The 25,685-nt window shown below is 40.0% G+C and overlaps 1 protein-coding gene across 5 annotated transcripts in view; it reads right to left on the bottom strand.

Annotated features, from left to right (window-relative positions):
- The window catches only part of csmd2 (CUB and Sushi multiple domains 2), a 270,946-nt gene that overhangs the window by 240,098 nt on the left and 5,163 nt on the right, over nucleotides 1-25,685 (bottom strand). For all 5 annotated transcript variants that reach the window (XM_042436067.1, XM_042436065.1, XM_042436068.1 and 2 more), the window contains exon 2: nucleotides 15,169-15,385. In XM_042436067.1, coding sequence (XP_042292001.1) covers nucleotides 15,169-15,385 — 217 coding nt within the window. The remainder of the gene's footprint in view (nucleotides 1-15,168; nucleotides 15,386-25,685) is intronic.

The following is a 25,685-nucleotide window of genomic DNA, read 5'->3' on the forward strand; positions in this document are numbered from 1 at the left end:
GTGAGAGACATATAAACAGCACAGCATATTGTCTCTGACTTTAGTTTAAAGCTCTGAAAATCAAATCCGGAACTATAAATCACTGCAAAAAAGAAAGAAGCAGAGAAGTAGCTTTTTCATCAGATAAAGTGATCACACTGATGAACTGTTGATTACATAGAGCTGAGTGTTCCAGTCTGGAGTAATGGTTAAAGGACTTTTTGGCCTTATTATCTGCGAAGAGAACAGCCTCAGTTCTAGAAGAACATGATGAAGAGCCTGTTAGACCAAGGAGTAAATAAAAGCCTCTTGACTAAGGACCCTGATATGTATTTTTGTGAACTCTTTTGCTAAGTGGTTCTTCCCTGTGCTTGTTTTTTGCATGAACCGTATTGCATATAAAATAAAATGTGCAAGGAAAAACTGAGCACACAGCTTACAGAAAGGCCTGTTATGGCTTCTGATTTTTACAGTGATTAGGTTTTTTCTAAATTTCTAAAAAATTTCTAAAAACTAGTGTATTGACCTAATCATGTAATCAATACTGACATGCAGTAAGGTGATGCAGGCTTAAATCAGACTGTCCATGACCAGTTGACCAGTGGTTTAATTAGAAACCCATTGTGTAGCATTATGATAATGGTACACCACAATAATAGAAGATAAGATTTCTGAACTGGAAAACCTCCACTGACTTCAAGGGGTGACATATTGCAAATGGTGTTCGATCAACATCAGGTTTCACCATGATAAAGCTGTGTCTGACGTCCTTTTTACTCACAGTTGCGATTTGAGAATTGCTCCCTTTTAGAGAAATTACACATTGTCAAATCATGTTTATTATCAGTATTGAAAATTATAAGTGCCAGTTTATTACAGCTTGATCCGTCTAAAATTAACTGGAAACAAAGAGCCTTCATGTGATGCACAACAGTGACAAAAAGTTGTAGAAGCCTTGTTTAAATCCAGACATGCTGTACATGTTAAACCGGCCACACATGCACACACATGACAGGTACTATGCTTCAGGTATTGTAATTGGTAGATTGTGACTGACGTGATTTGCATAAGTTGTCATGCAAATCAACAAAATGAATTCCCTGCAGTGAGAGAAGCATATAATCGACCTCCCACCATCCCTTTGTAAGTTAGTGTTTATCAATTTATATCATGAAATTCTTGGCTTTGTCTTCCTTCCTGTCATATTATGCAAAGTTGCTCTGTACATTGGAGGTTCTATGTAACTGTCAAGTGTATTGTGGTTATTAAAAGAAATTACAACATACATTTAAATAGACATAATGGGCTATCAACCTGTGTTCATTAGGTTCTTGTGCACAGGATTAATTGGCAAATAGGACACTGTGTTGACTGATACAAACATTATCTAAAGTCAATGGTCAAATTTTAATAGTTGCTTCAATTTTTATTATACTGTATGACCTGTGGATGTCTAAATATATCTGATTTACTGAGCCTCTGCTGCTGTGCTACCCACTAGCTGATGTTGTTTAAAATCGGTCCATGCCAACTTCCCACACAAAACTGCAGATATATGACTTAAGATTATATTACTTAATAATAAGATGATGCTCTACATAAAATCACGGTCAAAAAAGGTTAATGTTTATATTTTATTAACTGAGGCTGTACGGGGCAAAAGGTACAATTATGTTCTTTATTTTCAGAGATGGCATATTGGCAAATGTGAGCAGGCAGCAGTACATTGGCCTAATTACACCTCTATTTTCATCCCTGAAGGCTTAAATGGCTCCACAGGCAGGCCTCCAAAAAAATGTGGTGTATTCCTTCGACTCAAACGAGAGTGACCCCAAACACAGAAGTGATGAAAATGACACATCTCTCTGAAGGGTGTACTGCATATTTAATCTTTTATCTCTGCAGGAAAACATTTCATTTCATGCCGCTGCTGAAGTGTATCCTGTTAAGAACATTGATAGGCCTGGGGATGGGAGGATGTCAATAGCAATACACAATGAGTGATACGCAGGATGTAGGATATAAATTCACAGCCATCTAGTTGATTATTTCTCTAATCTGGGGTTACAGGGCCTAATAATTCTGCCTCACAGGTGAGCCGGTGCCATAAATCTCAACATCGTTTCACTTTTTCCCTGCACGAGATGATGAAAAACAAACTATCACTCTTCCTCCTGTTTTTAGCAGTCTGTCGTTAAAGCTGGCGTTGATAAGTGGCAGTCTCTCCATTAACAGCCCAGACTCAAAGGAACCATAAATCCACTTGTGTGTGTATCAGTGTGTATACTTGCACATGTGTGAGTGTGTATATGAAAAAAATCTATCTACATATCTACATATTGTGCATGTATGTAGACAGGACTGTGTGTGTGGATGCTGTTGCTTGCTGATGATGCTTAATCATGACTGCCACAAACAAACATACAGCCAGCCATATTTCTCTCTCAAACATCATCACACACCCCTCCTCCTAATTTACATATGTAGCCTACTCTTTCCCTGGATGTGATACAACGTGTTCACATTGAAGCACGTGTAGCGCAGGACAAACAGACAAAGAAGGAACACGCGTATATTCAAACACACATTGAGCACGTGTGCACCACAGCGTTGACGTACTGAAGTCATTTTCCAAAGTATGTGTTGTGAGAGATTGATGCCCAAGGCCTTCACTGACAGAGACTTATTGCTATGGCAAGCATTCAGGCAGGAAGTGCCATTGTACGTCATCTTCTCTCACCCTGACCTGCAGACATTGGCTCTTTACAAGCTTGACTCATTGACTAACACTGAACATGTTCACACATACAGTATGATGAGACAGGGATGCAAACTAAAGCGCCAAATGCTGGAAGAGAGAGGAGACTGGATTCTCCTAGCTTTGGATGCTCCATGCTATCAGTAACTACTGCACTGTACAGTATAATAATCTCTTGTAGGTAACTCCAAATTCCAAAGACAGGGAAGACATTTTAGTCATTTTAAATTGAGAGGAACAAAGTACAAAGGACAATTTAAAGACAAAGAGGACAACTTAAAGACAAGATCAAGGACAACAGGAAAGTCAAATTGGACAAGAGGAAAAACAAGAAAACAAGAAAATTCCCCAAAGAAAGTGTGACAAGAGCTTGGTGCTAGGAGAGAGGAAACAGGAGGAAAATCAACAAACAACAGATACTCAAAAGGGAATTAGTAGGCCTTCATATAACTAATTGAAGAAACAACACCCCTGGACTGTTGAAATTTGAGCTGAGGTCAAACAGTGACATTTGGAGCCCCAAAGTGGCAGTTGGTATCAGTGGCAGCTAACTGTGGCAGTTGGAAGCTAGCAGTGGATGATAACAGCAGGAATTGGAAAAACTTTAATTCAAAGAAACCTGACCAATGAGCCATTCAAAACAGCAGCCAACCCTCCCTCACTGCCCAGAGCAGACATCATCAATTTACACTACCCACCAGATATTGAAAATGACACAGGAAGAAGAACATTCGAACAGGAGCTTCTTAAGGGACAGCCAGAAACCCTTTTTTGCTGATCTTTTTAAAAGTGGAGAAATTAGAAATCTCATCTTCTACACCGACAGACCTGAAACCTGGCGCAGAGCCATTATCGACCATCACCCTTCAGTGGCAAAAAAAGGGCAACAAGGAGTACTGGCAGTTAAAGATCAGGGACCCAGAGGACTTTAACAGCATAATGACAACTGTCAGTGTTTATGGAAGTGGTAGGGTCATGGTACAGGAGTATCTCAAGCCTCTCTAGGACAGTTTCCAGGCACTTAAATCTCTGGTAGAGAGAACAAAACACCTCTCCTATGGAATTCCAGCCTCATGACACAGACCCTCCAACTGTCTCTAGCATCCCAACTGAGGAGGAGCACCATGATGACAAAGAGCAGACCCTGACCCCTCCACATCAGACCTCCTTTACAGACCTGAAGGAACACTTCACCCAGTTGGAAGTAGAGCTGGTGCAGCTCAGGGAAATGGACTTGAATCAGACAGACAAAAGCTCTAACAACAACAACAAATGGAACAGAAGGGAAAAGAGCAAGAAAGCATACAGACAATCCATCAAAAACAATACTCAAAGAAAGAGAAAGCCACAAGAAAGACCTATTCACTCTGACAGAACAAGTGAGAGAGCTACAGCAAGAGAAAGAGACCCAGAGGAGAGAGCTTGTTGCACTTGTCAGAACAGGTGAAAGAGCTAAACCACGAGAGAGAGAGTCACAGGAGAGAGCTTGCCACTGTAAAAGAACTTCTGGGAAATGCAGCTGGAGAGAGAGAGAAAGATTCAACTTGTTGCTCTGACAGAGGAACTCAAGGAGAGGAACAGAGCACTGGATGGTTTGAAGGAACAGGTGACCTCCCTCACTGAGTTTGAGCCACTGAGGACTGACCACTGTCAACACACAGCAGTGAGCCCCTCCCAGAACACCCAGCAGGATGATCCCCTCTCTCAACCAGAGCAGCCTGAGTCCAGCAGCCACACAGATGGACCAGATAGTCCCACTGCAAAAGCACATATTGTGTTGCTGATCGACTCAAATGGAAAATTCATTGTCGAGAAAAGGCTTTTCCCCGGGCACAAGGTAGCAAAACTTTGGAGTCCAAACACAGTGGCAGCCATGGGTATTCTCTGTGAGTCTCACCTCGGCTCCGCAAGCCACATCCTAATCCACACAGGTACAAATGACCTGAGGACATACAGGAGAGAGTGGCCCTGTTTCTTAAAGCAGTCACTGAGAAGGCATGTTGCATCTTCCTGAACTCTATAGTGATGTCCACTCTGTTACCCAGAAAGGATTTCCACCCACAAACAATACAGAAAGAGAATGTCAGCATCTCCAGAGACTGTGAACAATAGCAAAATGTTCATGTTCCCCACTACCCCTCTCTTACTGTACAAGATCTTTATGATCATGTACACCTCTTCAAGGAAGCAGTTCCATTCTTCACAAAGACATATCCAGTCTGCACAAATCAGCCCCAGGCCCAGGACCTCGCCACCTCCCAGATCTTTCGCACTACCACCTCCACAGCAGCAGCAGGAACAGACCCAGCCCGGCAGACCATCCTATTCTAAGGTTGTCAGAGGAGCAGCAGGCTCCACCGACAGTGAACTGAGAGTCATCCTGGACATGCTGAGTACATTATGCTCTCATCTCGGGGCCACAGTCACAGTCAGTGGTAATGAGCAGGTAGTGGTTCTTTAACAAAAGGTCCACAAAATAAAATAAACACTGTATGTACACACTATGTCTATGTAATCATCACACTGTAAATTTATTTTATGTTCAAGACAGTTATTTCTTCTCTTTTTAAAATGACAATCAGTTACAGTTGTAATGAAATCATTTAGCCAGTCTGTTTGGAAAATGCAGAGTTTAAACTCCCATTTATTTGGTTTAAAAAGTAGAAACCATGACTTCTTATACAAAGTTATGGATGTTGATTTTGTTATTTTGTAGAAGACTTGGTGGAAAATAGATGCCCTCACTGGTTGTCCCCCTAACTATAGAGAGTTTATAGTCCCATCAACAAAACTAGAGACTAGGGAATATTGATATGGTATAACTCAGAACTAAAGAAGACTCAATAGAAATAATGAAATAAGGGAAATATCACATTTGGTTAAAAATTAAAAAAAGATTAAATTTCCACTGAGAAAACTATTCTTTTATGTGTTATTTATATTCCCCTAATAGAATCTCCATATTTCAATTGGGAGATTTTCTCCACCATAGAAGAAGAGTTCTGTCATTTCCAGGCCCAGGGATCTGTGCTGATCACTGGAGATATAAATGCTAGAACTGTGACAGTTACATCACCTCCCTATTCTTCCCAACAGGAAACATTATGACAAAAACACAAACAAGAGTGGAAAACAAGTCTTGCAGCTTTGCAGAGTGCTGGGTCTGTATATTGTAAATGGAAGGCTGCGAGGGGACTCCTTTGGACGTTATACATATTGTTCAAACTTTGGCAGCAGCACTGTTGATTATGCTATAACAGATTTAGACCAAACCTCTTTGAGCGCCTTCACGGTGAAAGAACAAACACCTCTATCAGATCACTTTGTATCTGAAAAGAGCAGACACAGGTAACATATGTTCTCAGCCCTGTAAGCTGAACAAAATAAAGAAGCAATACAGATGGGCACAGAACAGTCTGGAACAGTACCAGGCAATGGTCGGTGAAGGAATCCAGTCTCTTTTAGACTCCTTGCTGGTCCAGATCTACCCTCAGAATACAGAAGGTGAAGAGTGTTGTCTGGTAAACATTAAGCACATATTTGATCATTTGGCCTCATTATCAAACCTGAAATGCAAAACAAAACAACCAAGAAAATGAACAGGGAAAGGAAGTTTGATTCAGACTGTAAAACCATTAGGAAGACATTAAGAAAAGTCTCAAACCAAAAACATTGGAATCCAGACAGCCAGGAACTCCGCCTTAGTTACTGTGAGACTCTAAAACAATGTAAAATCATACAAGAGCAAAAACAAAACCAACTACAATTAATTGAAGAGTCTCTGGGGTTCTAGGAAAATAGGAACTTATTTATCAAAAAATGTTACAACAAACAGTCCATTCAAAATGGAGATATATGGAGAAATCATTTTTTTTTCTCTATAGAAAATCTCCAAAGAATTATGCTCAAGAGCAGATTTTAGAAAAGGAAGATCTTGAAAAAGCTATTAACAATTATCAGACCCAATTGGGTTACCCTATCACAGAATTAGAACTGGAAGACAAACTGAAGGTTCTGCAGCCCAAAAAGCATGCGGGCCGGGTGCATCTTAAATGAGATGGTAAAATGTACAAAAAAAATGCAAATTGGCCGTCCTAAAGATACTCAACTTGGTACTAAGTGTGGGTCATTTCCCTGAAAGCTGGAATGAAGAGCTGATCACACTCATCTTCAAGAATGGAGGCAAATGAAATCCAAACTACAGATGCATCGGTGTAAGTAGTAATCCAGGGAAGTTATTTGGCAGTATTCTAAATTCAAGAATTAAAGCATCCTCATTGAGCACAGTGTCTTAAGCAAAAGTGGGATTGGCTTCCTTCCAAATTATAGAGAGGTTGACCACATTTTCACCCTACACACACTAATTGATAAATATGCAAATCAAAATAAAGACACAATTCATGCATGCTTTGTTGATTTCCACAAAGCTTTTGATTCAGTCAGGCATGAGGGATTCCTTTTTAAATAATAGAAAGTGGTATTGGGGGAAAGTCTTTTGATGTAGTTAACCAATATATGAAAATAACAAATTGGCTGTCAAAGTTGGAGATAAACACAGACTTCTTTCCACAGGGTAGAGGAGTGAAGCAAGGCTGCAACCTCAGCCTCACCCTCTTCAATATTTAGAACAATCACCAGCACCTGGTCTCACTCTTCAAGACAGAGAAATCAAGTGTCTGTTTATGCAGATGACCTGGTCATACTGTCTCCTATGAAAGTAGGTCTTCAGCAATGCCTGGATCTTCCATATCAGTACTGTCACACCTGAGCCCTGACAGTTAACGTGAAGAAGACCAAAATTATCACTTTCTAAAAAAGATCAAGGTTACAGAGAAATGACCCAACAGGCAAAAAAGGCTTTCTATGCCATCAAGTGTTCAGTTCAAATCCAAATTCCAATTAGGACATGGTTCAAAACATTTAAATCAGTTATAGAATTGATTGCATTGTATGGCAATGACGTATAGGGCCCCTTACTACAAAATGATTGGGAAAAATGGGACAAAAATCCATTTGAAATCCTGCATGCAGAGCTCTGCAAAAGTATTCTTTGGATACAAAGAAAAACCTCAAACTCTGCATGCAGGGCTGAAATAGGCCAATATCATTTACTTCTAAGTATTCAAAAAGATCTATGAAATTCTGGAGCCATATTAAAAAGAGTGACCCTGCCTATTACCATTATAAAGCCTTTGCCTGCCAAGAGTTGAACAGAGTTGAAAGCAGTCCCCTCAGCCAACTGCTCCTGAGGCTGGCTGACCTTTCACCTTCTGACATCACAAAGCTCAGCCAGTTACACTATCACTCAGATGATTGGACCTAACCAAATTATAACTAAAGAAAAAGAAAAAAATACACTACTTATTGGAATGATATTAGACACTCACAACACAAACTAGAAACATAATTGGCCCTTAACAGACAGTATACTGTGTCAGACTACCTAACCACAGTAACTGATAAGAACCTGAGAAAGACATTGACAGTGTGCTGACTGAGTGATGATAGTCTGGCAATAGAGAAGGGCAGAAACAGGCAGACCTGGCTGCCCAGAGAGGGCAGGTTGTGCTGTTATTGTGATGAGGGAGCTGTAGAGATAGACTTACACTTTCTAACAGAATGTCAAAACTACAGAAACATTAGGGAGGAATTCTTTCCAAAATTTGAAAAAATTGCCCCTAATTCGGAAGTCTGACAGAAAGGGAGAAATGACTCCTCATTCTGGGGGGAGAAAAAGAATGTGCAGTGTTGGATGCTAAATATGTCACTTCCTGCCACAACAAAAGAGACAACCAGCAGGATGCAGACAGATAGACATTTATAAATAAACTTATACTTACCATATTCTACTTACCGCCTCCATCTCCTTTTGTTTTTTCTTTTGTTTGTTTTTTATGTTGTTATTTATAGACTAAAGGCTGTCTTGAATTATCCCCACCATAAACATCTCTTTATTTTATGTTATTATTAGTAGATTTTCTTTTGTTATCCGTAGAATAATGGATATCTTGTTCTATCCCAACTAACATCTCTTTAGTTTATTATCAGTAGATTAACATTTGCATTGTTTTTGTTTGTCTTGCATTGTTAAATTCACATTGAAATTGTACCAAACACTAACTTGATTACTTATATCTTATCACTCATGCCAATAAAGCCTATTGAATTGAATTGACTGGCATCAACTTAGGAGATAAAATCAGAAATTATAGCTGTTCTAAACCTAAATGCTACTATATAATAATAAAGTATACTCAACTATCTCTTTTTATGTGAGCAGCTGGTATAATTTAAAAGAAATATGATATATAAATAATGGATCCACACTATAATAAAAACATGTTACAGCCTTTTGTTACAAAAAAAGCTAAAAAGTGTAGTGTGAGCACGTTTTATCGAGGAATCCTGCAGTTTGTCAAGGATACATACAGTATGTGATTTTGGTGTAGAGCCGCAACTACTGTATATGTTTCATTATTTTTTAATCTGATGATTGTATTTAATCATTTACTTTTTATTTTTATTATTTATTTTTTTAAATCAACAATTTAGTCTTTGAAATGTGTCAAAATGGTGAAATAGTATATAGTGAATACCTATCACAATTTCTCCAGAGCAAATCAGCAAATCCTCCCATTTCAGAGGCAGAAACAGAAAATGTTTGCCATTTTTTCTTGATAAATGAAAAATGATCATCAGAATTGTTGTCGTCTAATTTTCTGACAATCAACCAAGTGATTAATCAACTAATCATTTAAACACTATTATTGGATTTTATGTTCATGTTGTTTAAAGGATTGATTGATTAATCCATTTTCCACAAAATCAAGAGTATTCCTTTACAGTCTGCTTTCATGGTCTGTTTTTAGACAGGAGATTTATTTAGCTCAAATCAAACTTTGAACTACAGGCAGAAGCAATATGAAAGCATGTACATAATAATTTTTCCTTCACACGCATACACTGTACAAGCACTTGCGCTCTTAAGTGCTTGCCAAAAAGCAGAGACATCTTTGAAACCATATGTATCTGAAAATTACAGGGCCAACAGTTTTCCAGCCCACTGCCGTTTACTCTGTGCTTAAAGTGTGTGTGTGTGTGTGTGCGTGTTTGTGTGTGTGCGTGTTTGTGTGTGTGGTGTTCATTTTATCTGTATTCCAATAAACCTTGATTTTGTTGACACTGAATCAGCTCCCTGGGATGGGCTGTACACTAGCCTAGATCCCCCTTTGTAAGCACAGTCTGAGCACACACACACACACACACACACACACACACACACACACACACACACACACACACACACACACACACACACACACACACACACACACACACACAGGCTCTCTCTTTCTCTCTCACACACAAACACAAACACACACAAACCCATATTGTGACACCCTGTCCTCACAGCACTGAGGGCTGACTGTAGTGTTAATGCCACTCCCAGCACCATGCACTAGTGCTCCTTATTTAGGTCCTATCTAGCCCGCAGGCTGAAAATCTGTCCCTTCCACGCCTCCTCCTCTCTCCCACTTCCTCACCCCTGCCAGTCTGCCAGGCCTTAAGTCCCTCCGTTCCATCACTCCATCACAGAGAGGAAGGCATGTGGAGAGAGATGCCTTCACACACCCCAATAGCTTTTCCCCTCTGCTGAAATGTACTCAGTCTTCCCCCGTTTGGCAGTTACAAGGTGAAATGTGACACAAAAGTAGAAAAAAGATTGCTTTTTACGAGTAAGAATCGTGCACTCTCGTACAGAGTCAAAGAAAGTGAGCTAGTAGAGGTTCAGTGTCTTGCTTAAGGTCAATCTTGTGCTTGCTTTAGTTATTGGAAGGTCTCTCTGACTACTGTGCCAGAATACCACAGGCTCTATTTACTCCAGGACACCAAATCTACTGATGTTAAGGTTCATACTAATAACTTAACTGCAGATAAATGACCAGATGATCGTTAAAGGATGGGTTCACAATTTTTCAAGTCTGTTCAGTCAGTACAAATATGTACAGTAGGCAATCTATCTTAATATCCATTTCAATATCCAAGGTTACACTATTGTTATTTATTAATGCAGTTGGACCATTTTGAAAACTGTCCATTCGACTGGTAATTTCAAATATTCTCCTTCATTACAAAATTGAGGGTCAGATGCCACAAAAAGCATTGCAGTCATAAGCTATATTATTGAAAAACCAGTCCCCGTGGGCGAGTAACACACAATAACATGGATATTTTGAAAAGGAGAATGGGGACCTGAAGGTCTCTTATATTAATTAACAAGGTTGCAAGAAAGTACATTCAATATGAAATGTTAACATAACAGGTTCTGTTTATAACAGTATTACCACGTGACAGTAAGGTGACCAACGAAGGTGACAGAACATTCATATCTCAAACTAATGTTGATGCTTATGTTGTTTATTATGCTGATGTTAATGCTGCATGTTGATTTTAATACAGTGGTGAAAAAAAGCTTCTTGAATGGTGGGAAATCTATCTAAAAAGGTTGTGCTATGCAAAGAAAAATGGTCAGCAGCTATGTTAAAGGAATAGTTTGACACTTGGGGAAATACGCATATTTCTTGTCAAGAGTTAGACAAGAGGATCAATACCACTCTCGTATGCGCACTAGAGCCTGCAAGCAATTGACTTAGTTTACCATAAAAACCACAACTTGTTTTTACATTTAGTTTTTTGTAAGCATTAAACAAATGAGATATACAGTATTAGCTTGTTAACGTATGAGCTTGAATGGTGCTGGTAGGCTGATTTCTTTTTTGTTTTTTTAACATTTGCACAGAGCCAACTGTTTCCCCCGTAACCCATATTTGTGCTAAGCTAAACCAATCACATTATTTCTCTCTCTATTTTTTTCTTAGTTTTAATTGTTAATGAGCTATAATATGCAAAAGAAATGGTATAGTCATTTATAATGTGCAGCACACCTTTCTCAGATGCATTCAGTTTATTTTTGTTTAGGTTTACTTCCGGCCAGATGTGTCCTCAGCTGTTGTGTGTTAAAGTGTGGCCATTATAAACTTATTTTAAGCATTATTCAAAAACAAATGAAAAACAAAAAACCCTCCTTTTATGATATTATGAATGGATGGATCATTTTTTACACTGAGTGTTTTTATCTTGAGGTTAGTTTTGCTGCAGTTTCACTTCCCCCCGTGTAAAGTGCTTCCACAGCACTGAGGGCACAAGTTGCACTTAACCACTTGAACACTACACTATCTCTGGAAATTAATGCTTAATTAAAAGCAATCAAATACAGATAGCAGCTTGTGCTTGCAATCAACAACATATATCAGTACTTTTCTGTTTTCCCATTTCAAACAATCTAAATTCCCATCAAATTTCCTTCCTGCTTCTCTTTGGTGTCAGTTGGGATCTGCAGTTTAATACAGCGCTGCAGCAACAGACTGACTTATATATATATATACACATATATATGCATTTCCTTAGGAGTGACTATGACTCATAAAGCAACTGCTGCAGGAGTAGGCACACACAAACACACACTGGGGTGCAAATGGGAACACAAACACACACACATTACACACATATTCTGTAGCTGAACTGATCTGGAAGCCAACATTTTCCTGATAACAAATTCTTTCTCTACACAGTGTGACAGCAATGAATGAATTAATGGATAAATTAAAAAAAAATCTAAAGAAAAGCGACTGCTTTGAAAATGAAATCAAAGGGGATCACTTGAACATAAAGTGAGGCAAAACATTCATTTTTGATGACTACTTGAGATTAATGGGAAAAAAAAATTCTAAGATCTACAACCTATAGCATGGGACACATGAAAGGCTGATCAAATTCAGCAAACACAGCATGGAGGACACAAAGTGGAGAACAGGCAGAAGAGATAAGATATTTAAAAAAAAATAGGTGAGGAGGAAACGAGTGGAGTGAGAGAGAAATTGGAGGAGGAAGAGCGAGAGAGATGGAAAGAAAATTACATTTGACACAAGTGAGAGATGAGAACAAAGGGAGGGCTGAATTATCAGACGTGTATGTTTATGTTTGCATGAAAATGTGCCTGTGTGTGTGTGTGTGTGTGTGTGTGTGGTGTAAGTGGGGGTGTTTGTGGGTGTGTAAGTGTAAATATGCATGCATGTTCTGACAGACTGCTGTTGACTGGTGAGAGATGCTTCTAGCTTATTGCCAACCACCTCAAGATCACTCACAGATATAGCTTGAAGTCTCACTTTTACAAAATGCCGCCTCTGAAAATCAAGAAATTCTGGTCAAACGCAACCAAAGCAGAATCAAAAGGAGATCGGTGTGCCCTGCACAATCTTGAACACTGCCACTGCTTCTCCATCTCTCTCATTTCTTTCTGTATTTTTCTCTCTTTTCCCACTTTTTCCTCTCTCTGTCTCTCTTTTTCATTTTCTTCACTTTCTTACCCCTCACTTATTTTCAAAGCTCTTATACAGAAAGAGTGGAACGCTACCCCCCCTGCCCCCCCCCACCTCCCCGTCCCGCTGGAGCATCAATATACAACACAGCCCAGAGGTCCAAACAGGAGAAAGGCTGAGGAGAACAGCGCAACACCAATCCATAATGGATTTTCTTCTCTCTTTCATTTGCTTTCTGCGGGGAGATGCAGTGGAGGCACCACTGGCACAGAATGAGAAACGCGGGGAGGGGGCAGAGAAGAGGTGAAAGAGAGGGAGAGCGATATCGACAGGGAGAAACAGAGAGGCCGACAGAGACTCAAAACAGTGTCAATAACAAAAGCCCTTTAGAATATTTCTCTCATGTGTCTCTAGAGGGCTTGCATAACATATGCTTTAAACTATTTGCAAGGCCAAGCTCATAGCAGAAGGTGACAGGAATTAAAAGCTTAGGTGAAGCTTCAGCTGATCAGAAGCAGAAACTGACACTAATTAAGTTACGTCCTGTACGTGATGGACTGCCAAGAGGTCTGCGAGCAATAATATCCGAATATGTATAAACACGTCGGTGAGTAGCAGCTCTGTGGTTGTATTTTAAAATCGCTGCTAATATAAATAGAAGACTGGCAATTCAGCTTCACATTATTTACTCGTAAAATCCTGAATGCTTCGAAATGTGTAAACTTAGTGGGCATGAAAAACAGCAAACCAGAGAGGCAATATTTCAGTTTGCAATGTTAGCACAAGGCAGCACTTTCTGGGGCTGTTAAATTGACGGTTGCACGGTAGGATGAGACTGTTGATTCAGAATTTGTTTGTTTGAGTCTTCACACCCAAGTGACCATCATTTCATTTCGCTAGTAGCTCTAAAGCACAGAATGTACCCAGGAAACAAGTGAATAACCTTGGATGCTGTCACAGTGTCCACAGAGTCAAACCTCGTATTAATCATCAAAGGATCTGTTCAGTCTGCCTCTGAATGCATCACTGATTATAGTCTGAATTATAGCTTTTCCTCTTTTCAAGGCTCCAGTCGACCGCCTTCATCAATACCTTTAAGTTCAAATGATTCTATCATGGTTCATGGTTTCATTTTCAGTTTTGGCCATCATTTATACTGGTTATTATGACATTTTTCATTTCACCATTTTACATTTCACATCATCTCGTTAACAAAGTTTGATGGTGCAAGAGAGTCAGATGACCAAACATGAGTTTACCAGATTACCTACCACTTTAATTGGAGATAAAACCAATATTGAGCACACCTGAAATGTCACTAATAATCACTCATTGCAAAGGAAAACTGTAAACTGAAAACAGTCTCTCTTCCAAATAAATCTGACTAATCTCGTGGATTGTTTGAAACCTGTCTGATTGTCTGAATGTTTTTGTTACTTGCTCCCTCAGACTACTTTTTGGCAGTGTCACATTATACCCACTATTCCCCCTGCGGGACACTAGATTAGCTACCAGATTACCAGATTAGCTACCACTTTATTTATTTATTATCAGGTCTTTGTGGTCATTATCAAAAAGAACTCCTTGTCAGAAAAAAATAATCCATGTAGAATCCATGGCAGAAACCTTAAAAATATGGTGTCTCCCTAACTTCAAAGCAGTCTGGCTGGCTATTATACTGCCAACAGTGTAATAAACTCTTGAAAACATTATGTAAAAAGTTATTGAAAAGATCTAACATCAAAAGTAGTTCATTTGGTTTAATTTGGGTTGGGTTCACTTGGGTTAACTTGTTGAATATATTTTTTATTATGACAAATGATGTCCAAAAATCTGAAAAGACCAAAATAATGTAGTAAACCTAAATTGCCTCTTTAATTAGAAACAACCTTCAAATCCCAAACTGTTGACTGCAGTTTTTAGAAAATTTGGTTTTCAGTGGGTTTCATTTCTAAAGAATCTACTGTGTGTCAACATTCAAGTCAAACACAACCATCATAAAAACACACACATACAACTCACAACAAACTTTAATATATAGGCCGTCTTTACCGTGTCCGCAGGTTCCCAGGGCTGGGTGGCCCGTCATATACAGACAAGATGTCAAAGTCCTCCTCTAGGGCGAAGCCTTGAAACACCAGCTGTATCCGGTTGTGCTCCGCCGCCACAATCACCCATGTACAGTTGGCATAGTTAGGATAACCATAAGGGTAGCCGGGGCTCTCTATCGTCCCATTGGGACTGTGTAGTGTGTAACTGCAGTTCTGAGCTGTGAAGAGAAAAAGAAACAGGCAGGCAGTTATTAAAAGAGTGTAAAAGGTGTTAGAATGGCCAGCAGGTTGTTGAAATATGTAAGTGTTATAGAGCATTAAACCAAATAAGACACTCCTCTACATCCTAGTATGCAAATTCTACAAATCCACACACGTGGACACATGCACAAAGGCACAGTCGAACAGTTTGCGCCAAGTGCTGCAACATCCATTACCACTTCCAGCATGCAGCCTAAGCCATTAATATAGCAGTACTAAATGGCTCATCCGCTCCTAGCTTTCCCCATCTCTACCACCTCCATCATCACACACTTGCTCACTCACTGGCCCTTTCACCACATTGCTAATAGGTTCCCACGTTAATACATGACATAGCTGGAGGAGAGAAGATGAGGGGGCAGAGGAGAGGAGAAGAGAGGACACACACACACACACACGAAGAGAGACACACTCTTGAGTGCTACATTAATTGTACTCATCTTTTACATTTTTGACAGTAGCCACTCACACTGGCTTCAATCTGAAATTTTAATTGTGTGTTGCCATCTATCTGCAGGAGTGTGGGTTGGATGTGTGGAGTGTGATCTCGGTGTGTGTGAGTGTTTTTGAATCCCCGAGCCACATGACTTGTCTTGGACTCATCTGAGCACAGTCGAGACTTCTGATCAATGTTGGGGATTAAGTTGTAATTAATCACTAACGTGGGCTGATGTGTGATGCACTTTTATTTTGTGTGTCTCTGCATGTGTTTTCAGTATTAATGGACAAATTAGTGTCTAAATTTGCATGTATGGAGAGCACAATGCTGCTAATAAGATGCTCATTTGATCTTTCTATGGTGACGCATATCCCCTGCTATCAAAGAGGGCTACTGTCTAAGTTCATTTTCATTGTCCAGCTAAATGCTTACAGCTAAATCAGAGCAGTCAGCTGTCAGTCTGCCGCTGACAGCTGACAAGAAGATATATTATGTCGGACAATCACACACCATAAGTAGCCCTATGATGTATGTTGTAGCTTTTAAACTAAGACAGCAGGAATGCGACATGTTCTGATTTGATTTTCGTTTGTGAGAGAAACACTTAAAGTGGAGTTATGGCCACACAAAAGGAACCTGCATAAATAAATATTCTCATAGAGGGACTAAATTAGAATGTCATGCAAGAATACACGCTATACAAATGATCTGTATTTTCCCTTTGTTTGCTTCAGCCAAAAACCTGAATCATAATACAGCCTGATTAAAATGTAATTAGGAGAGTATAATTGGAGGACATCTGTTATCTGCATAACCCACATTATTCAATAACACAAACAATGCAACACACAAAGTAGATATGATTTTTTTTTCAGTAGGTTTATATCCATACTTAATCCATACATATATAAATGGATGTGATAAATCAATGAATGGAAATGAGCTATACTACCTGAGGGCAATAAAACGGGGCATTAAGAAACAAGAATCTTGAGCAAACACATTGTAGCTTTTAAAAACATGTAAAAGTGTAGACTGCTTTGTTCAGTTCCTCCAGGGGAAATGTGTATCCCTTATTAATTGATTGTGAAACATACAGATTCTGTGCTACTTTGTGCACGCTTTCTGATGGCTATAACAATCCCAAAGCTTAAAAATTCATCCAAGTTTTCAGTCTGAAAAGTGCCGCATGTCTGAAAAACCAGCAGGGATTTACAGGTAATAAGGCACCAAGCCGAAAGACAAGACAACAGGAAAGAAAAAAAAAACAGAGGCAATTTTATTGCTCTCATTCTTACTCATTACCAACATAATATAAAACCTGATTTTTTTCAAGAGAGTACAGGGAGAATAAGAGAAGAAATGACAGAGAAATTAAGCACAGACATAAATAATCCCTGGTCAGCCAGACAAGCAAGTGCTGCATTCCTTTTCACAGCAATAACCAAGCCCGATATTTAAGATTTCAGGGGCTACGTGCCACACCAAGGTGTTAATGAATTCCAAAATGCTGCTGGAAAAAAACATGAGCTGACACACACACACACAAAAACAAACAAACAAATATTAGCTTTTTGTCCGAGGTGGTGCAGCAAAATGGTATCACACAAACAATTTTTGGGGAGGGGAAGAGATAGGCATAGTGTCGGGACGTAAAGATCCAGACTGGCTGGATGGCATCGGCAGCAGGAGGAGGATAATAGCATCTCCAGTCACAGTGTATCCATCATGCAACAGCTGACTCCCCGGGGCCTGTCTCGTGAAAAAACAAGCACGGCCCTCTCAGCCGTCACTTTTCAGAGCTTCATATGCGCTTGACCTCTTCCAAAAGATGCTAATGTGTGTGCACTTGAACCCTACCCACTTGAATATACTTTAGTTTGCTGAATAATGCTGCATTCAGAGAGTTTAGCTCTTTGTTTGCTGTGTAGATATGCAAATGTTACAATAAATTCTTAAAAAAGCCTGTGGCATTAGTGTAAAATGAGATTAACAATAACTAAATATGACCTATATGCTGTATAGGGTGCTTAAAATAACTGCACATTACAGCGTGTTCTCTTATTTCTCTTCATCTTGTCTATTCTCAGTCCTCATCTTTAACCAGAGACAAGAGAGGAGAACAAAAAAGATCAAAGCGAGAGCTATCTCCATCAGATTTTTCATTAAAGCCTTTAAATAGGCCCAGCAAGTGAGCATCCACCCTCCCCATTATCATCAGGTCAATACTAATATCCAGGTAAAACCTCCACATCCACCTCTGCTACCTGATTTTCATATACCCAACCTGGTCAATAATCTCCTCATCATCTCCTTCATTAAGGGCCTCTATCAGACAAATGCCAATCAATGGCTCATACAACCAGCCTGATGGCAGAGCTTGATGGGGGTCAGAGTGGACTGTGAACCTCTTGTACATAGGCAATGAGCTAGGATGTGTGGGCTGGGATGAATTGCAAAACAATACCAGGGAGGTTAATGCAAGTGAATTGTCATTAATCAGTTTTAGGGTTGAATTTAAATGCTAGAAGAAAGAAATGATTACATGACTGTTATGTGACTGGTGCAGCAGACAAATCAGTCATGATAGAAATCACTGTAAACGAAAAACACTACAAAGCTTAAGAAAGGACATCTAAGGAGTATTTTATGCGATGGATAAAGGCGTTTCGTATATAGCAATCAGAGAGCATGTGTTATTAGGAGATGGAACACGGTGTACGTATTGATATATGACAGGCAGGAACACAGACTTTGTGTTTTATGGGCACAATTAAGTAAAGCAAAAAAAAAAAAAAAAAAAAAAATCATGACAGAGAATAAGTCCACTTGAGTCTGCCAGAGCCTTGGCCGGATGCTATTTTGAAGTACGAGCACCTGTGCCAAGTGACCGACTTTTAAATCAATAATGACGTACACAATCTGGGATAAAAGACTAAGATGGTGCTTTTAGAGAGGTTGCTTTTTTGGCTGCGGCCAGAAACATTTTATCCTTGCTGAAACATACGCGGTCAAAATTAACAAAAACAGACACATCAAAAGTTCACTTGAGGAAGTCGTTTTGTGGGTGTTAAGGACTGATTTACAACATTATCACATTTGATTTTCACATTAGGTAGTAATAACAGGGATGTTTGCCAGATATTTTTGCTGCACTGTGTAGGCATACTGATACATACAGTGTATGGCCGTATATTACCACCACACAGTATGATACAAATGCGGTTGAGGTAAACTGAGGAACTGTAAGTCTACTCTCTCTGTTCTTTGAAAACCCAGAGCCTTTGATTAAGTAGATCCTGCACTCGGGGCTTGGTTGAATAATTTAAGCCTCGCCCAGGGTGCATTATGAAATTAGCTGCTGGGAGCTGGCGACCTACTCTGAAGACCCTCAGTGTAAATCTGCAACGAGGAACCCATCCAGCAGTTGACCCCACTGACACACCATAAAGACCCCATAAACAGACTGCTGCTTGTGCTGTTTTAGCTCGACTAAACCGTCGGCAAAGTAGAAGGTCATGTTTTCTCAAGTTGTGTAGGTTCAGGTGAATCAAGGAAATTATGAATATGGAATACTAGCAAATGCGCTGTTTCAGCAATTATGAAAATTGCTAACTTGTCCTAGTGGTTACTGCACTCAGTGTGTTTTATCCCTCAGCATGTGTATAGGGACAATTTGCATTGGCTTGTATTGGAATGTTAACTATGCTTGATATCTGTGAATGTTCAACAGATATGTTGTCCACTGCTTAGCCCACTGTGCCACTGGCAGCATCAGCTTGGCACGAACTATCGCCGATGTACGTGCTGCCAAATGGGTATACAGGGAGAGGTGCGACCTTGCTGGGACGGTACTCCAGGTTCTACCTCTGTGTGTGTGTTTGTCAGTGTGTGTTTGTGTGTAGGAGCTATTGTTTGCTTTGCCAGGGCACTTGTTTAGTTGCGGGCATACAGAGCTGCGGCAGTGCGCTGTGACACTTTGATGAATCGATGGTCACTGTTCTGTACTCCGACAGGACAGCAACCCCTCAGAGCGGAGGAAGGAGACAGGAGAGACCAAAGGAGAAACAGAAAGAGAGAGAGAGAGAGGCGGGGGTTGGAGGGGGGAGCGTTGCAGACAGACACAAGGTGGACTGACTGTCTGACTGAACGTATGGACGGATGAGAAAATAGATTTGGAAGATGTGACGGGAAGAACAATAGAAGCAAAGGTGAGATGAGGGACAAACTGGGGGGAATAAAAAATAGTAGCGGAAAGGGAACAAGGGAGAACTTGTCAGAGGGTCAACGGAAGGAAGAGCACCAGCCAATGGGAGTAAATGACTTGGAAAGAGGAAAAATAATATATAAGGGGAGAGATTTTTTTACCTATTTTTTGCATCTCGTTGCCCTTCGCTGTTGAGGTCACACGCGGCCAGCATGACATTCACAGCAAGATAGCGCTTAATTTGCACTGTTAGCGAATCTTCGAGGTCTATTTGGAGGGATGCTTCAGCAGTGTGTGTGTGTGTGTGTGTGTATTTGAGTGTGAAGTGAGACAACTGTGCACACACGCCTGTTGTGTGGATATATCAGTTGTCTGCACATGTATGAGCGTAATCCCTATACCCTGGTTGGGTATAGTGTCACATATCTGCATGTAACTCCACTGCTGAGATTAACAATTACCCTGGCTACAGTGACTCTAAATAGGAGGGAATTTCATCTTGGTGAACATAATCCCAACATCACATTCACATAATACCATAAAGACACAAACAATACTTGCAATACAGAGCTGCAAATCTCCTCTCTGGACTCCCATCCCTTTTTCTTTTTTTTTTTTTTTATCCTTTCCCAATTCTCTCTCGTCTCCTCATCTGCAATTCAGGTTTGCCTTTCGATAAAAGACAAAGACACAGAGACCATCCTGTTCTCCCAGTCAATAATAAAAATACCTTACTTCTTATGTTTTACACAATGACTACAACTGAAGAGAATGAAACTTGTTTGATGTTTGAGAAAGATCTTTTGGAATTCCAGCATTTCTCAGCACAGTGTGTCTCTGACATTTTGAATAAATGTACAGCTGCATCTTGGAAAAACTAAACAAAACATTGAAATGATTGATATCAGTGCAACAAAGAATTACATTGCAATTGTTCAGAAATGCAATAATCATCTCTGTAAAGCCAGAGCATGTACAGTATATCTACGAAAACCTCAGACGCAAGAGCCACGCGCTCATCCATTAAATTGAGATAGAACCTTAAACTATCTGTACTAAATCTCCCCCATCACATAGCTATAACACAGAATTCAGCTCTTTCCTTATTCTCAAGAGAAACGATAAAGCCTTCATATATGTGGTCTATCAGGGGATATATCCATACAAAATGAGCATCCCATTGGAGCAAACATGCAATCATTTCCAACCAAATAAGTGTATCCCTAAGGGTTTATTGAGTAACAAAGATATCCACCATCACATATAACCTACCCCTGGAGTAAACTTCAAACAACCAACCAAATGTTTTGTATGTGTGTGTGTGCCAGTAACTGCCTCCCTGGTGGGAAGATAAACCCTTCCGCCCCATAGATCCTCTCAGCACCACTATTTGTCTCTTGACGTGTCAGCGCATATGCACGCCTTGACCGCATCATATCCGAATTAACCTCTAGATGGCCGCCATTAAAATGGAAATGGGTGAGCTCAGCGATCCCGCTTGCCTCCATACATTAGGCTAATGTCCGGGCCAGGATGACACCGTCTGCCATTACAGACAAGCCAAATGCAGTGGAAGGCGCTAGCGATAGGCTTTTTCCCACTTAGCCTCCCACCACCCCCCCCTTCCACAGGTTATTTCCATTGCTCTGAATAGTAAATGTTGTTTCCATAAAAGGTCGGGAAAACGGAGCTTGCACATTCAAAGCTTGGAACGGCCTCCTGCTGGTTGAATGTGTGAAGCAACACAGTGACAGGACACTTAGCCAGACACATACGTGAATGTGCCATCATATTCTCTCAATTGTAATTCAATGAACACACATAACAACAACAAACAGTGCCACTGCTTTCGAAGCAATATTGTCCCAGTTGCGGCATTCACATCTCAAGCGCTGGCATTGTCATTGTCACAGCGACAGAGCTGGACGGTGAAATGTGTGCGGTAAGAAAAACAACACCTACGTCCAAAGATGTAGCCAAAGATGAAAGCATTGAGCGGCTACATGTAAACATGTAGAAGAGGCGTGCATGCAGAAATACACACTTGCACACGTTCTTGCCTGTTATCGGGGCTGGCAAAGGAGGCACAATAGAGCGTGTGTTCTCTCAGACAGAGAGGAAGAGAAGGGGGGGAGGCAGGCAGTTCCTTCCAGCTGGGTCATATTTAACCAGCAGTACTATCATGCCAGCCAAAAGGTCCAGCAAAACCCAGCCACCCACCTAAAAAAAGCCACCCACACACTTTTGCACAATTTCATCCCATCCCTCAATTTACCCAGGCATTTTACACTCAACAGTGATATTGTTTGTGTATTCTTCATCGCATTATTTTCCTCAATCCCTCCTTCTCATCAGCCCTTTTAAATAGCCCCGTGGTAAGTTGGTATTGCTATGAACAACACTGCTCTTTTGCAACCCACACATCAAGGTTTCAAGCTGATCAATAGAAAATAGCCCATTCAGAGTCAAAGGCATGTTACGGTTGATGTTCTTCCCTTTCAGAAAGACCCCTGTCTTTGTGGGGGAGTTTATGCAGCACTGATACAAATGGGCCTCCCACACAAAACACAGTGAGGTTGGATGCCTGGAGAAACGTATATGTGTGTTTGTCGGCGTGTTTTTATGTTCGTGCATGCAGGCCCATTTGTATTGATGAGTAAAAGATGAGTAAAAAAAAAAAAAAAAAAAAAAAAAAAAGAAACGAGAGCGAGAAGTGCAGTTCAAAGAGCCTCATTCACGGCTTCTGTCGCAGAAGCTGTATGTTGTTCCCATGACAACAGGAAAACAGGAGAACATATGAAGACAAATCCCTTTCCTCAATTATTTATTATTGCTCGAGTCCGCCTTAACACTTAATGTCGCACAGACATACAGTATGCACCCACGCAGGCCTACACATACAGGAAAGTCCATTCAAATGTACACAGTCATTCAGACACGCTCATACACTACATTTGTGCCTCAAATAATTTCCATTTTTCTTCCTAGTACTTATGGGAAAAAGCACAATTATATGACACTAATGTCCGAAAGTCAATTATCACCTCTTTTTCACTCTCTTCAAATCTGACAGCCAGGCTCTCTAAGTAACATAAGAGTCCACCTACACTGAAGAGCCAATCTTATTTACATCCTGCTGTACTTTTGTACTTCAATTACACCAGAAATCAGTGAAGATCCAGTAATTCTGGATGTGTTAAATGCATGAGATAATCACCCTGGACAACAAATGTGTGTGTTGGTTAGTGAGTGGGTATTCATGAACATTTGATCCTTTCTGACCAGCGTGTATTAAGCCTGAGAGGGAGCAGTGATCTAAAGGTCAGGTCGTGACCGTCCCAACAGGACTATTCCATCTATCACTTAGAGATGGATGAGCAGCAGATGATGAATCATCTCCGCTTCAACTAACTGTGGTACACTTTAACCTTTCAACTCAGATCCTACCTACCCCCCCAAAAAGGCTAAAGTGTCATCAGTAGACCATAATCATAATTAATCAGCTGTATGCATCTACCCACATAGCTGTGTATTAATTTCAAATTGAAGACTGTGTCTCTGCTGCTCAAAATGTTACACATTTCATTGGCACGCTGCTGACTGCAATGGATTGCATTTACAATGTATGTGTGTATTAAATCCAATTTTGTGTTTTTCTGCTTTTGATTAAGATTCTGAAAAAGGACCCATTTTGGCTGTGCTTCAGATTGGCAACCAAGTCTATGATAATTTGTTAGGATGATATCCACTTTTGATCATTTTCCCCAATGTATTTGAGGCACAAGGTTGTACTTAATTTGCACAGCATTAGACAAAGATGATAAATATTTGTCTCTTTGTTCCTGAATATCATGAATAGATTAGTTGGATTTTATGAAATTGCCCCAAATACAAAATGAATGGTTGTTTTATGACAGTTTTTTAGAAAGTCTTCTTAGGTTTTCCATTCCTGTTTGACAGATAATTCTGTCTGGTCCGTTTCTGTGGGAAAGACACCAGGAGACACTAATTTACAATTAAATTTCCCTGAAAAAAACTCTTATTTTTGAGTCATTACGACAGTAATTAATTCCAGGCCAGTAGTGTCCTTTCTGCTCAGGCTACAAATTGAAAGCAAATGCTTGTCAATATACAAGCTTGCACACATACCCAAACACATTCACTTAGAAATATTCTTTGACTAAATGTTTTATGTTTGAATCCTTACATAAACTCTGTTACTTTAACAATAGTGACTCAAATATACCAGCGCAACAAGTTAATCCCAATTATTAGAAATCTAAACTCATAAAATATATTAATGAAAGTACCTTTGCTTTAAATGCAGACCTCGCAAGTGTAGGAATACAACACACACACACACACACACACACACACACACACAAACTCACTCTGCACGATGACTCTGCCTCTTTCTCAGAAAAAGAACACTGACAGATTGCCTTACTTTGGATATAGAGAGAAGCTGTACAGGAAAGGAAAAAGACAAGGACAAGGACAAGATATCTCTTCCCCAGGATCTAATCTTCAATCTCTGGGATCACTGATATCCGATAAGAACAGTGTAAGTCAGGAAGCTAAAGAAACCCCTGTCTGAGCTTTGTGTCTATACAAGACAGACAGGGCATCTACATCTGTCTCTCACTTTGTGGGGATTTACAGTAGCTGGAGCAAATTCCCATGTCTGATAATAACAGGAAGAAGAGAATCAGAAACAAGATTGAGACTTTTCTGTTACAGTGCAGCTCCCATATGTGGCTGGCGCAGATGTAAGCTCTGGATTATTTATTTATTTACTTATTTTTACCTTTAGTTATCCAGGGAAGATTGACGGCGCCTGTATGTGGGTAGGAAAGGTGAAATTATTACCATTCCAGAGGAAGGCAGTTACTTTGCGGATCATAGGAGTGATTGTGCTGCAGTGTGTGAATGTGAGGCATTAGTAATGCTGGAACTGAGTAATGAAGCTTGATTTATATTTCCTGGATAAGTGAAGTGGTCAAAATATACATTTATTAATTTAACGCCTTGCTAAAATGAGATGTTTAGAGTCATATTGGTGGGAAGAAAGAGCATTTTTCATTTGTGAGAGCCTTCAGATATATAAATGCCTCTATTCAAATGTGTATTGGGTGATATTTAATGAAAGCAAACTATTTTACTATGGCAATACCATCAAACTCAAATACTATTGTTAAGAGTTTAATAGATGAAATAGCAGTGGAAGCAATTGAATTTTATTGAAAATAAATTGGATGTTCCTCATCATCTCTCTGAGTGCCACTTTAATCAAGAAATTCTGCAAATGTGCATCTGGTTATAGGTTCATAAGGTCTAATGGTCTAGTTTTGTGTTGTGAGTATGCGTGTGTGTGTGTGTGTGTGCATGCATGCCTGTGTGTAAAAGTCAATGAAGCTGTGCACACTAGCGAAAGGCTGCATGAATGCATTTCTGAATATTTTTTGGGGAGTCTGTAAGTGTGCATGAATTAATGGGTGAATGTGTCTGTGCGTGTGAGTCACTGTGCGGCTGTGATTAGTGTGACGAAGCACAGTGACAGAGCTCTGGCCATCTGGAGACAGATGACAGTGTGAATCACAAGAGAGGAGGA

This window comes from Thunnus maccoyii, chromosome 15 (assembly GCF_910596095.1).
Source record: "Thunnus maccoyii chromosome 15, fThuMac1.1, whole genome shotgun sequence".
Classification (NCBI taxonomy): Eukaryota; Metazoa; Chordata; class Actinopteri; order Scombriformes; family Scombridae; genus Thunnus; species Thunnus maccoyii.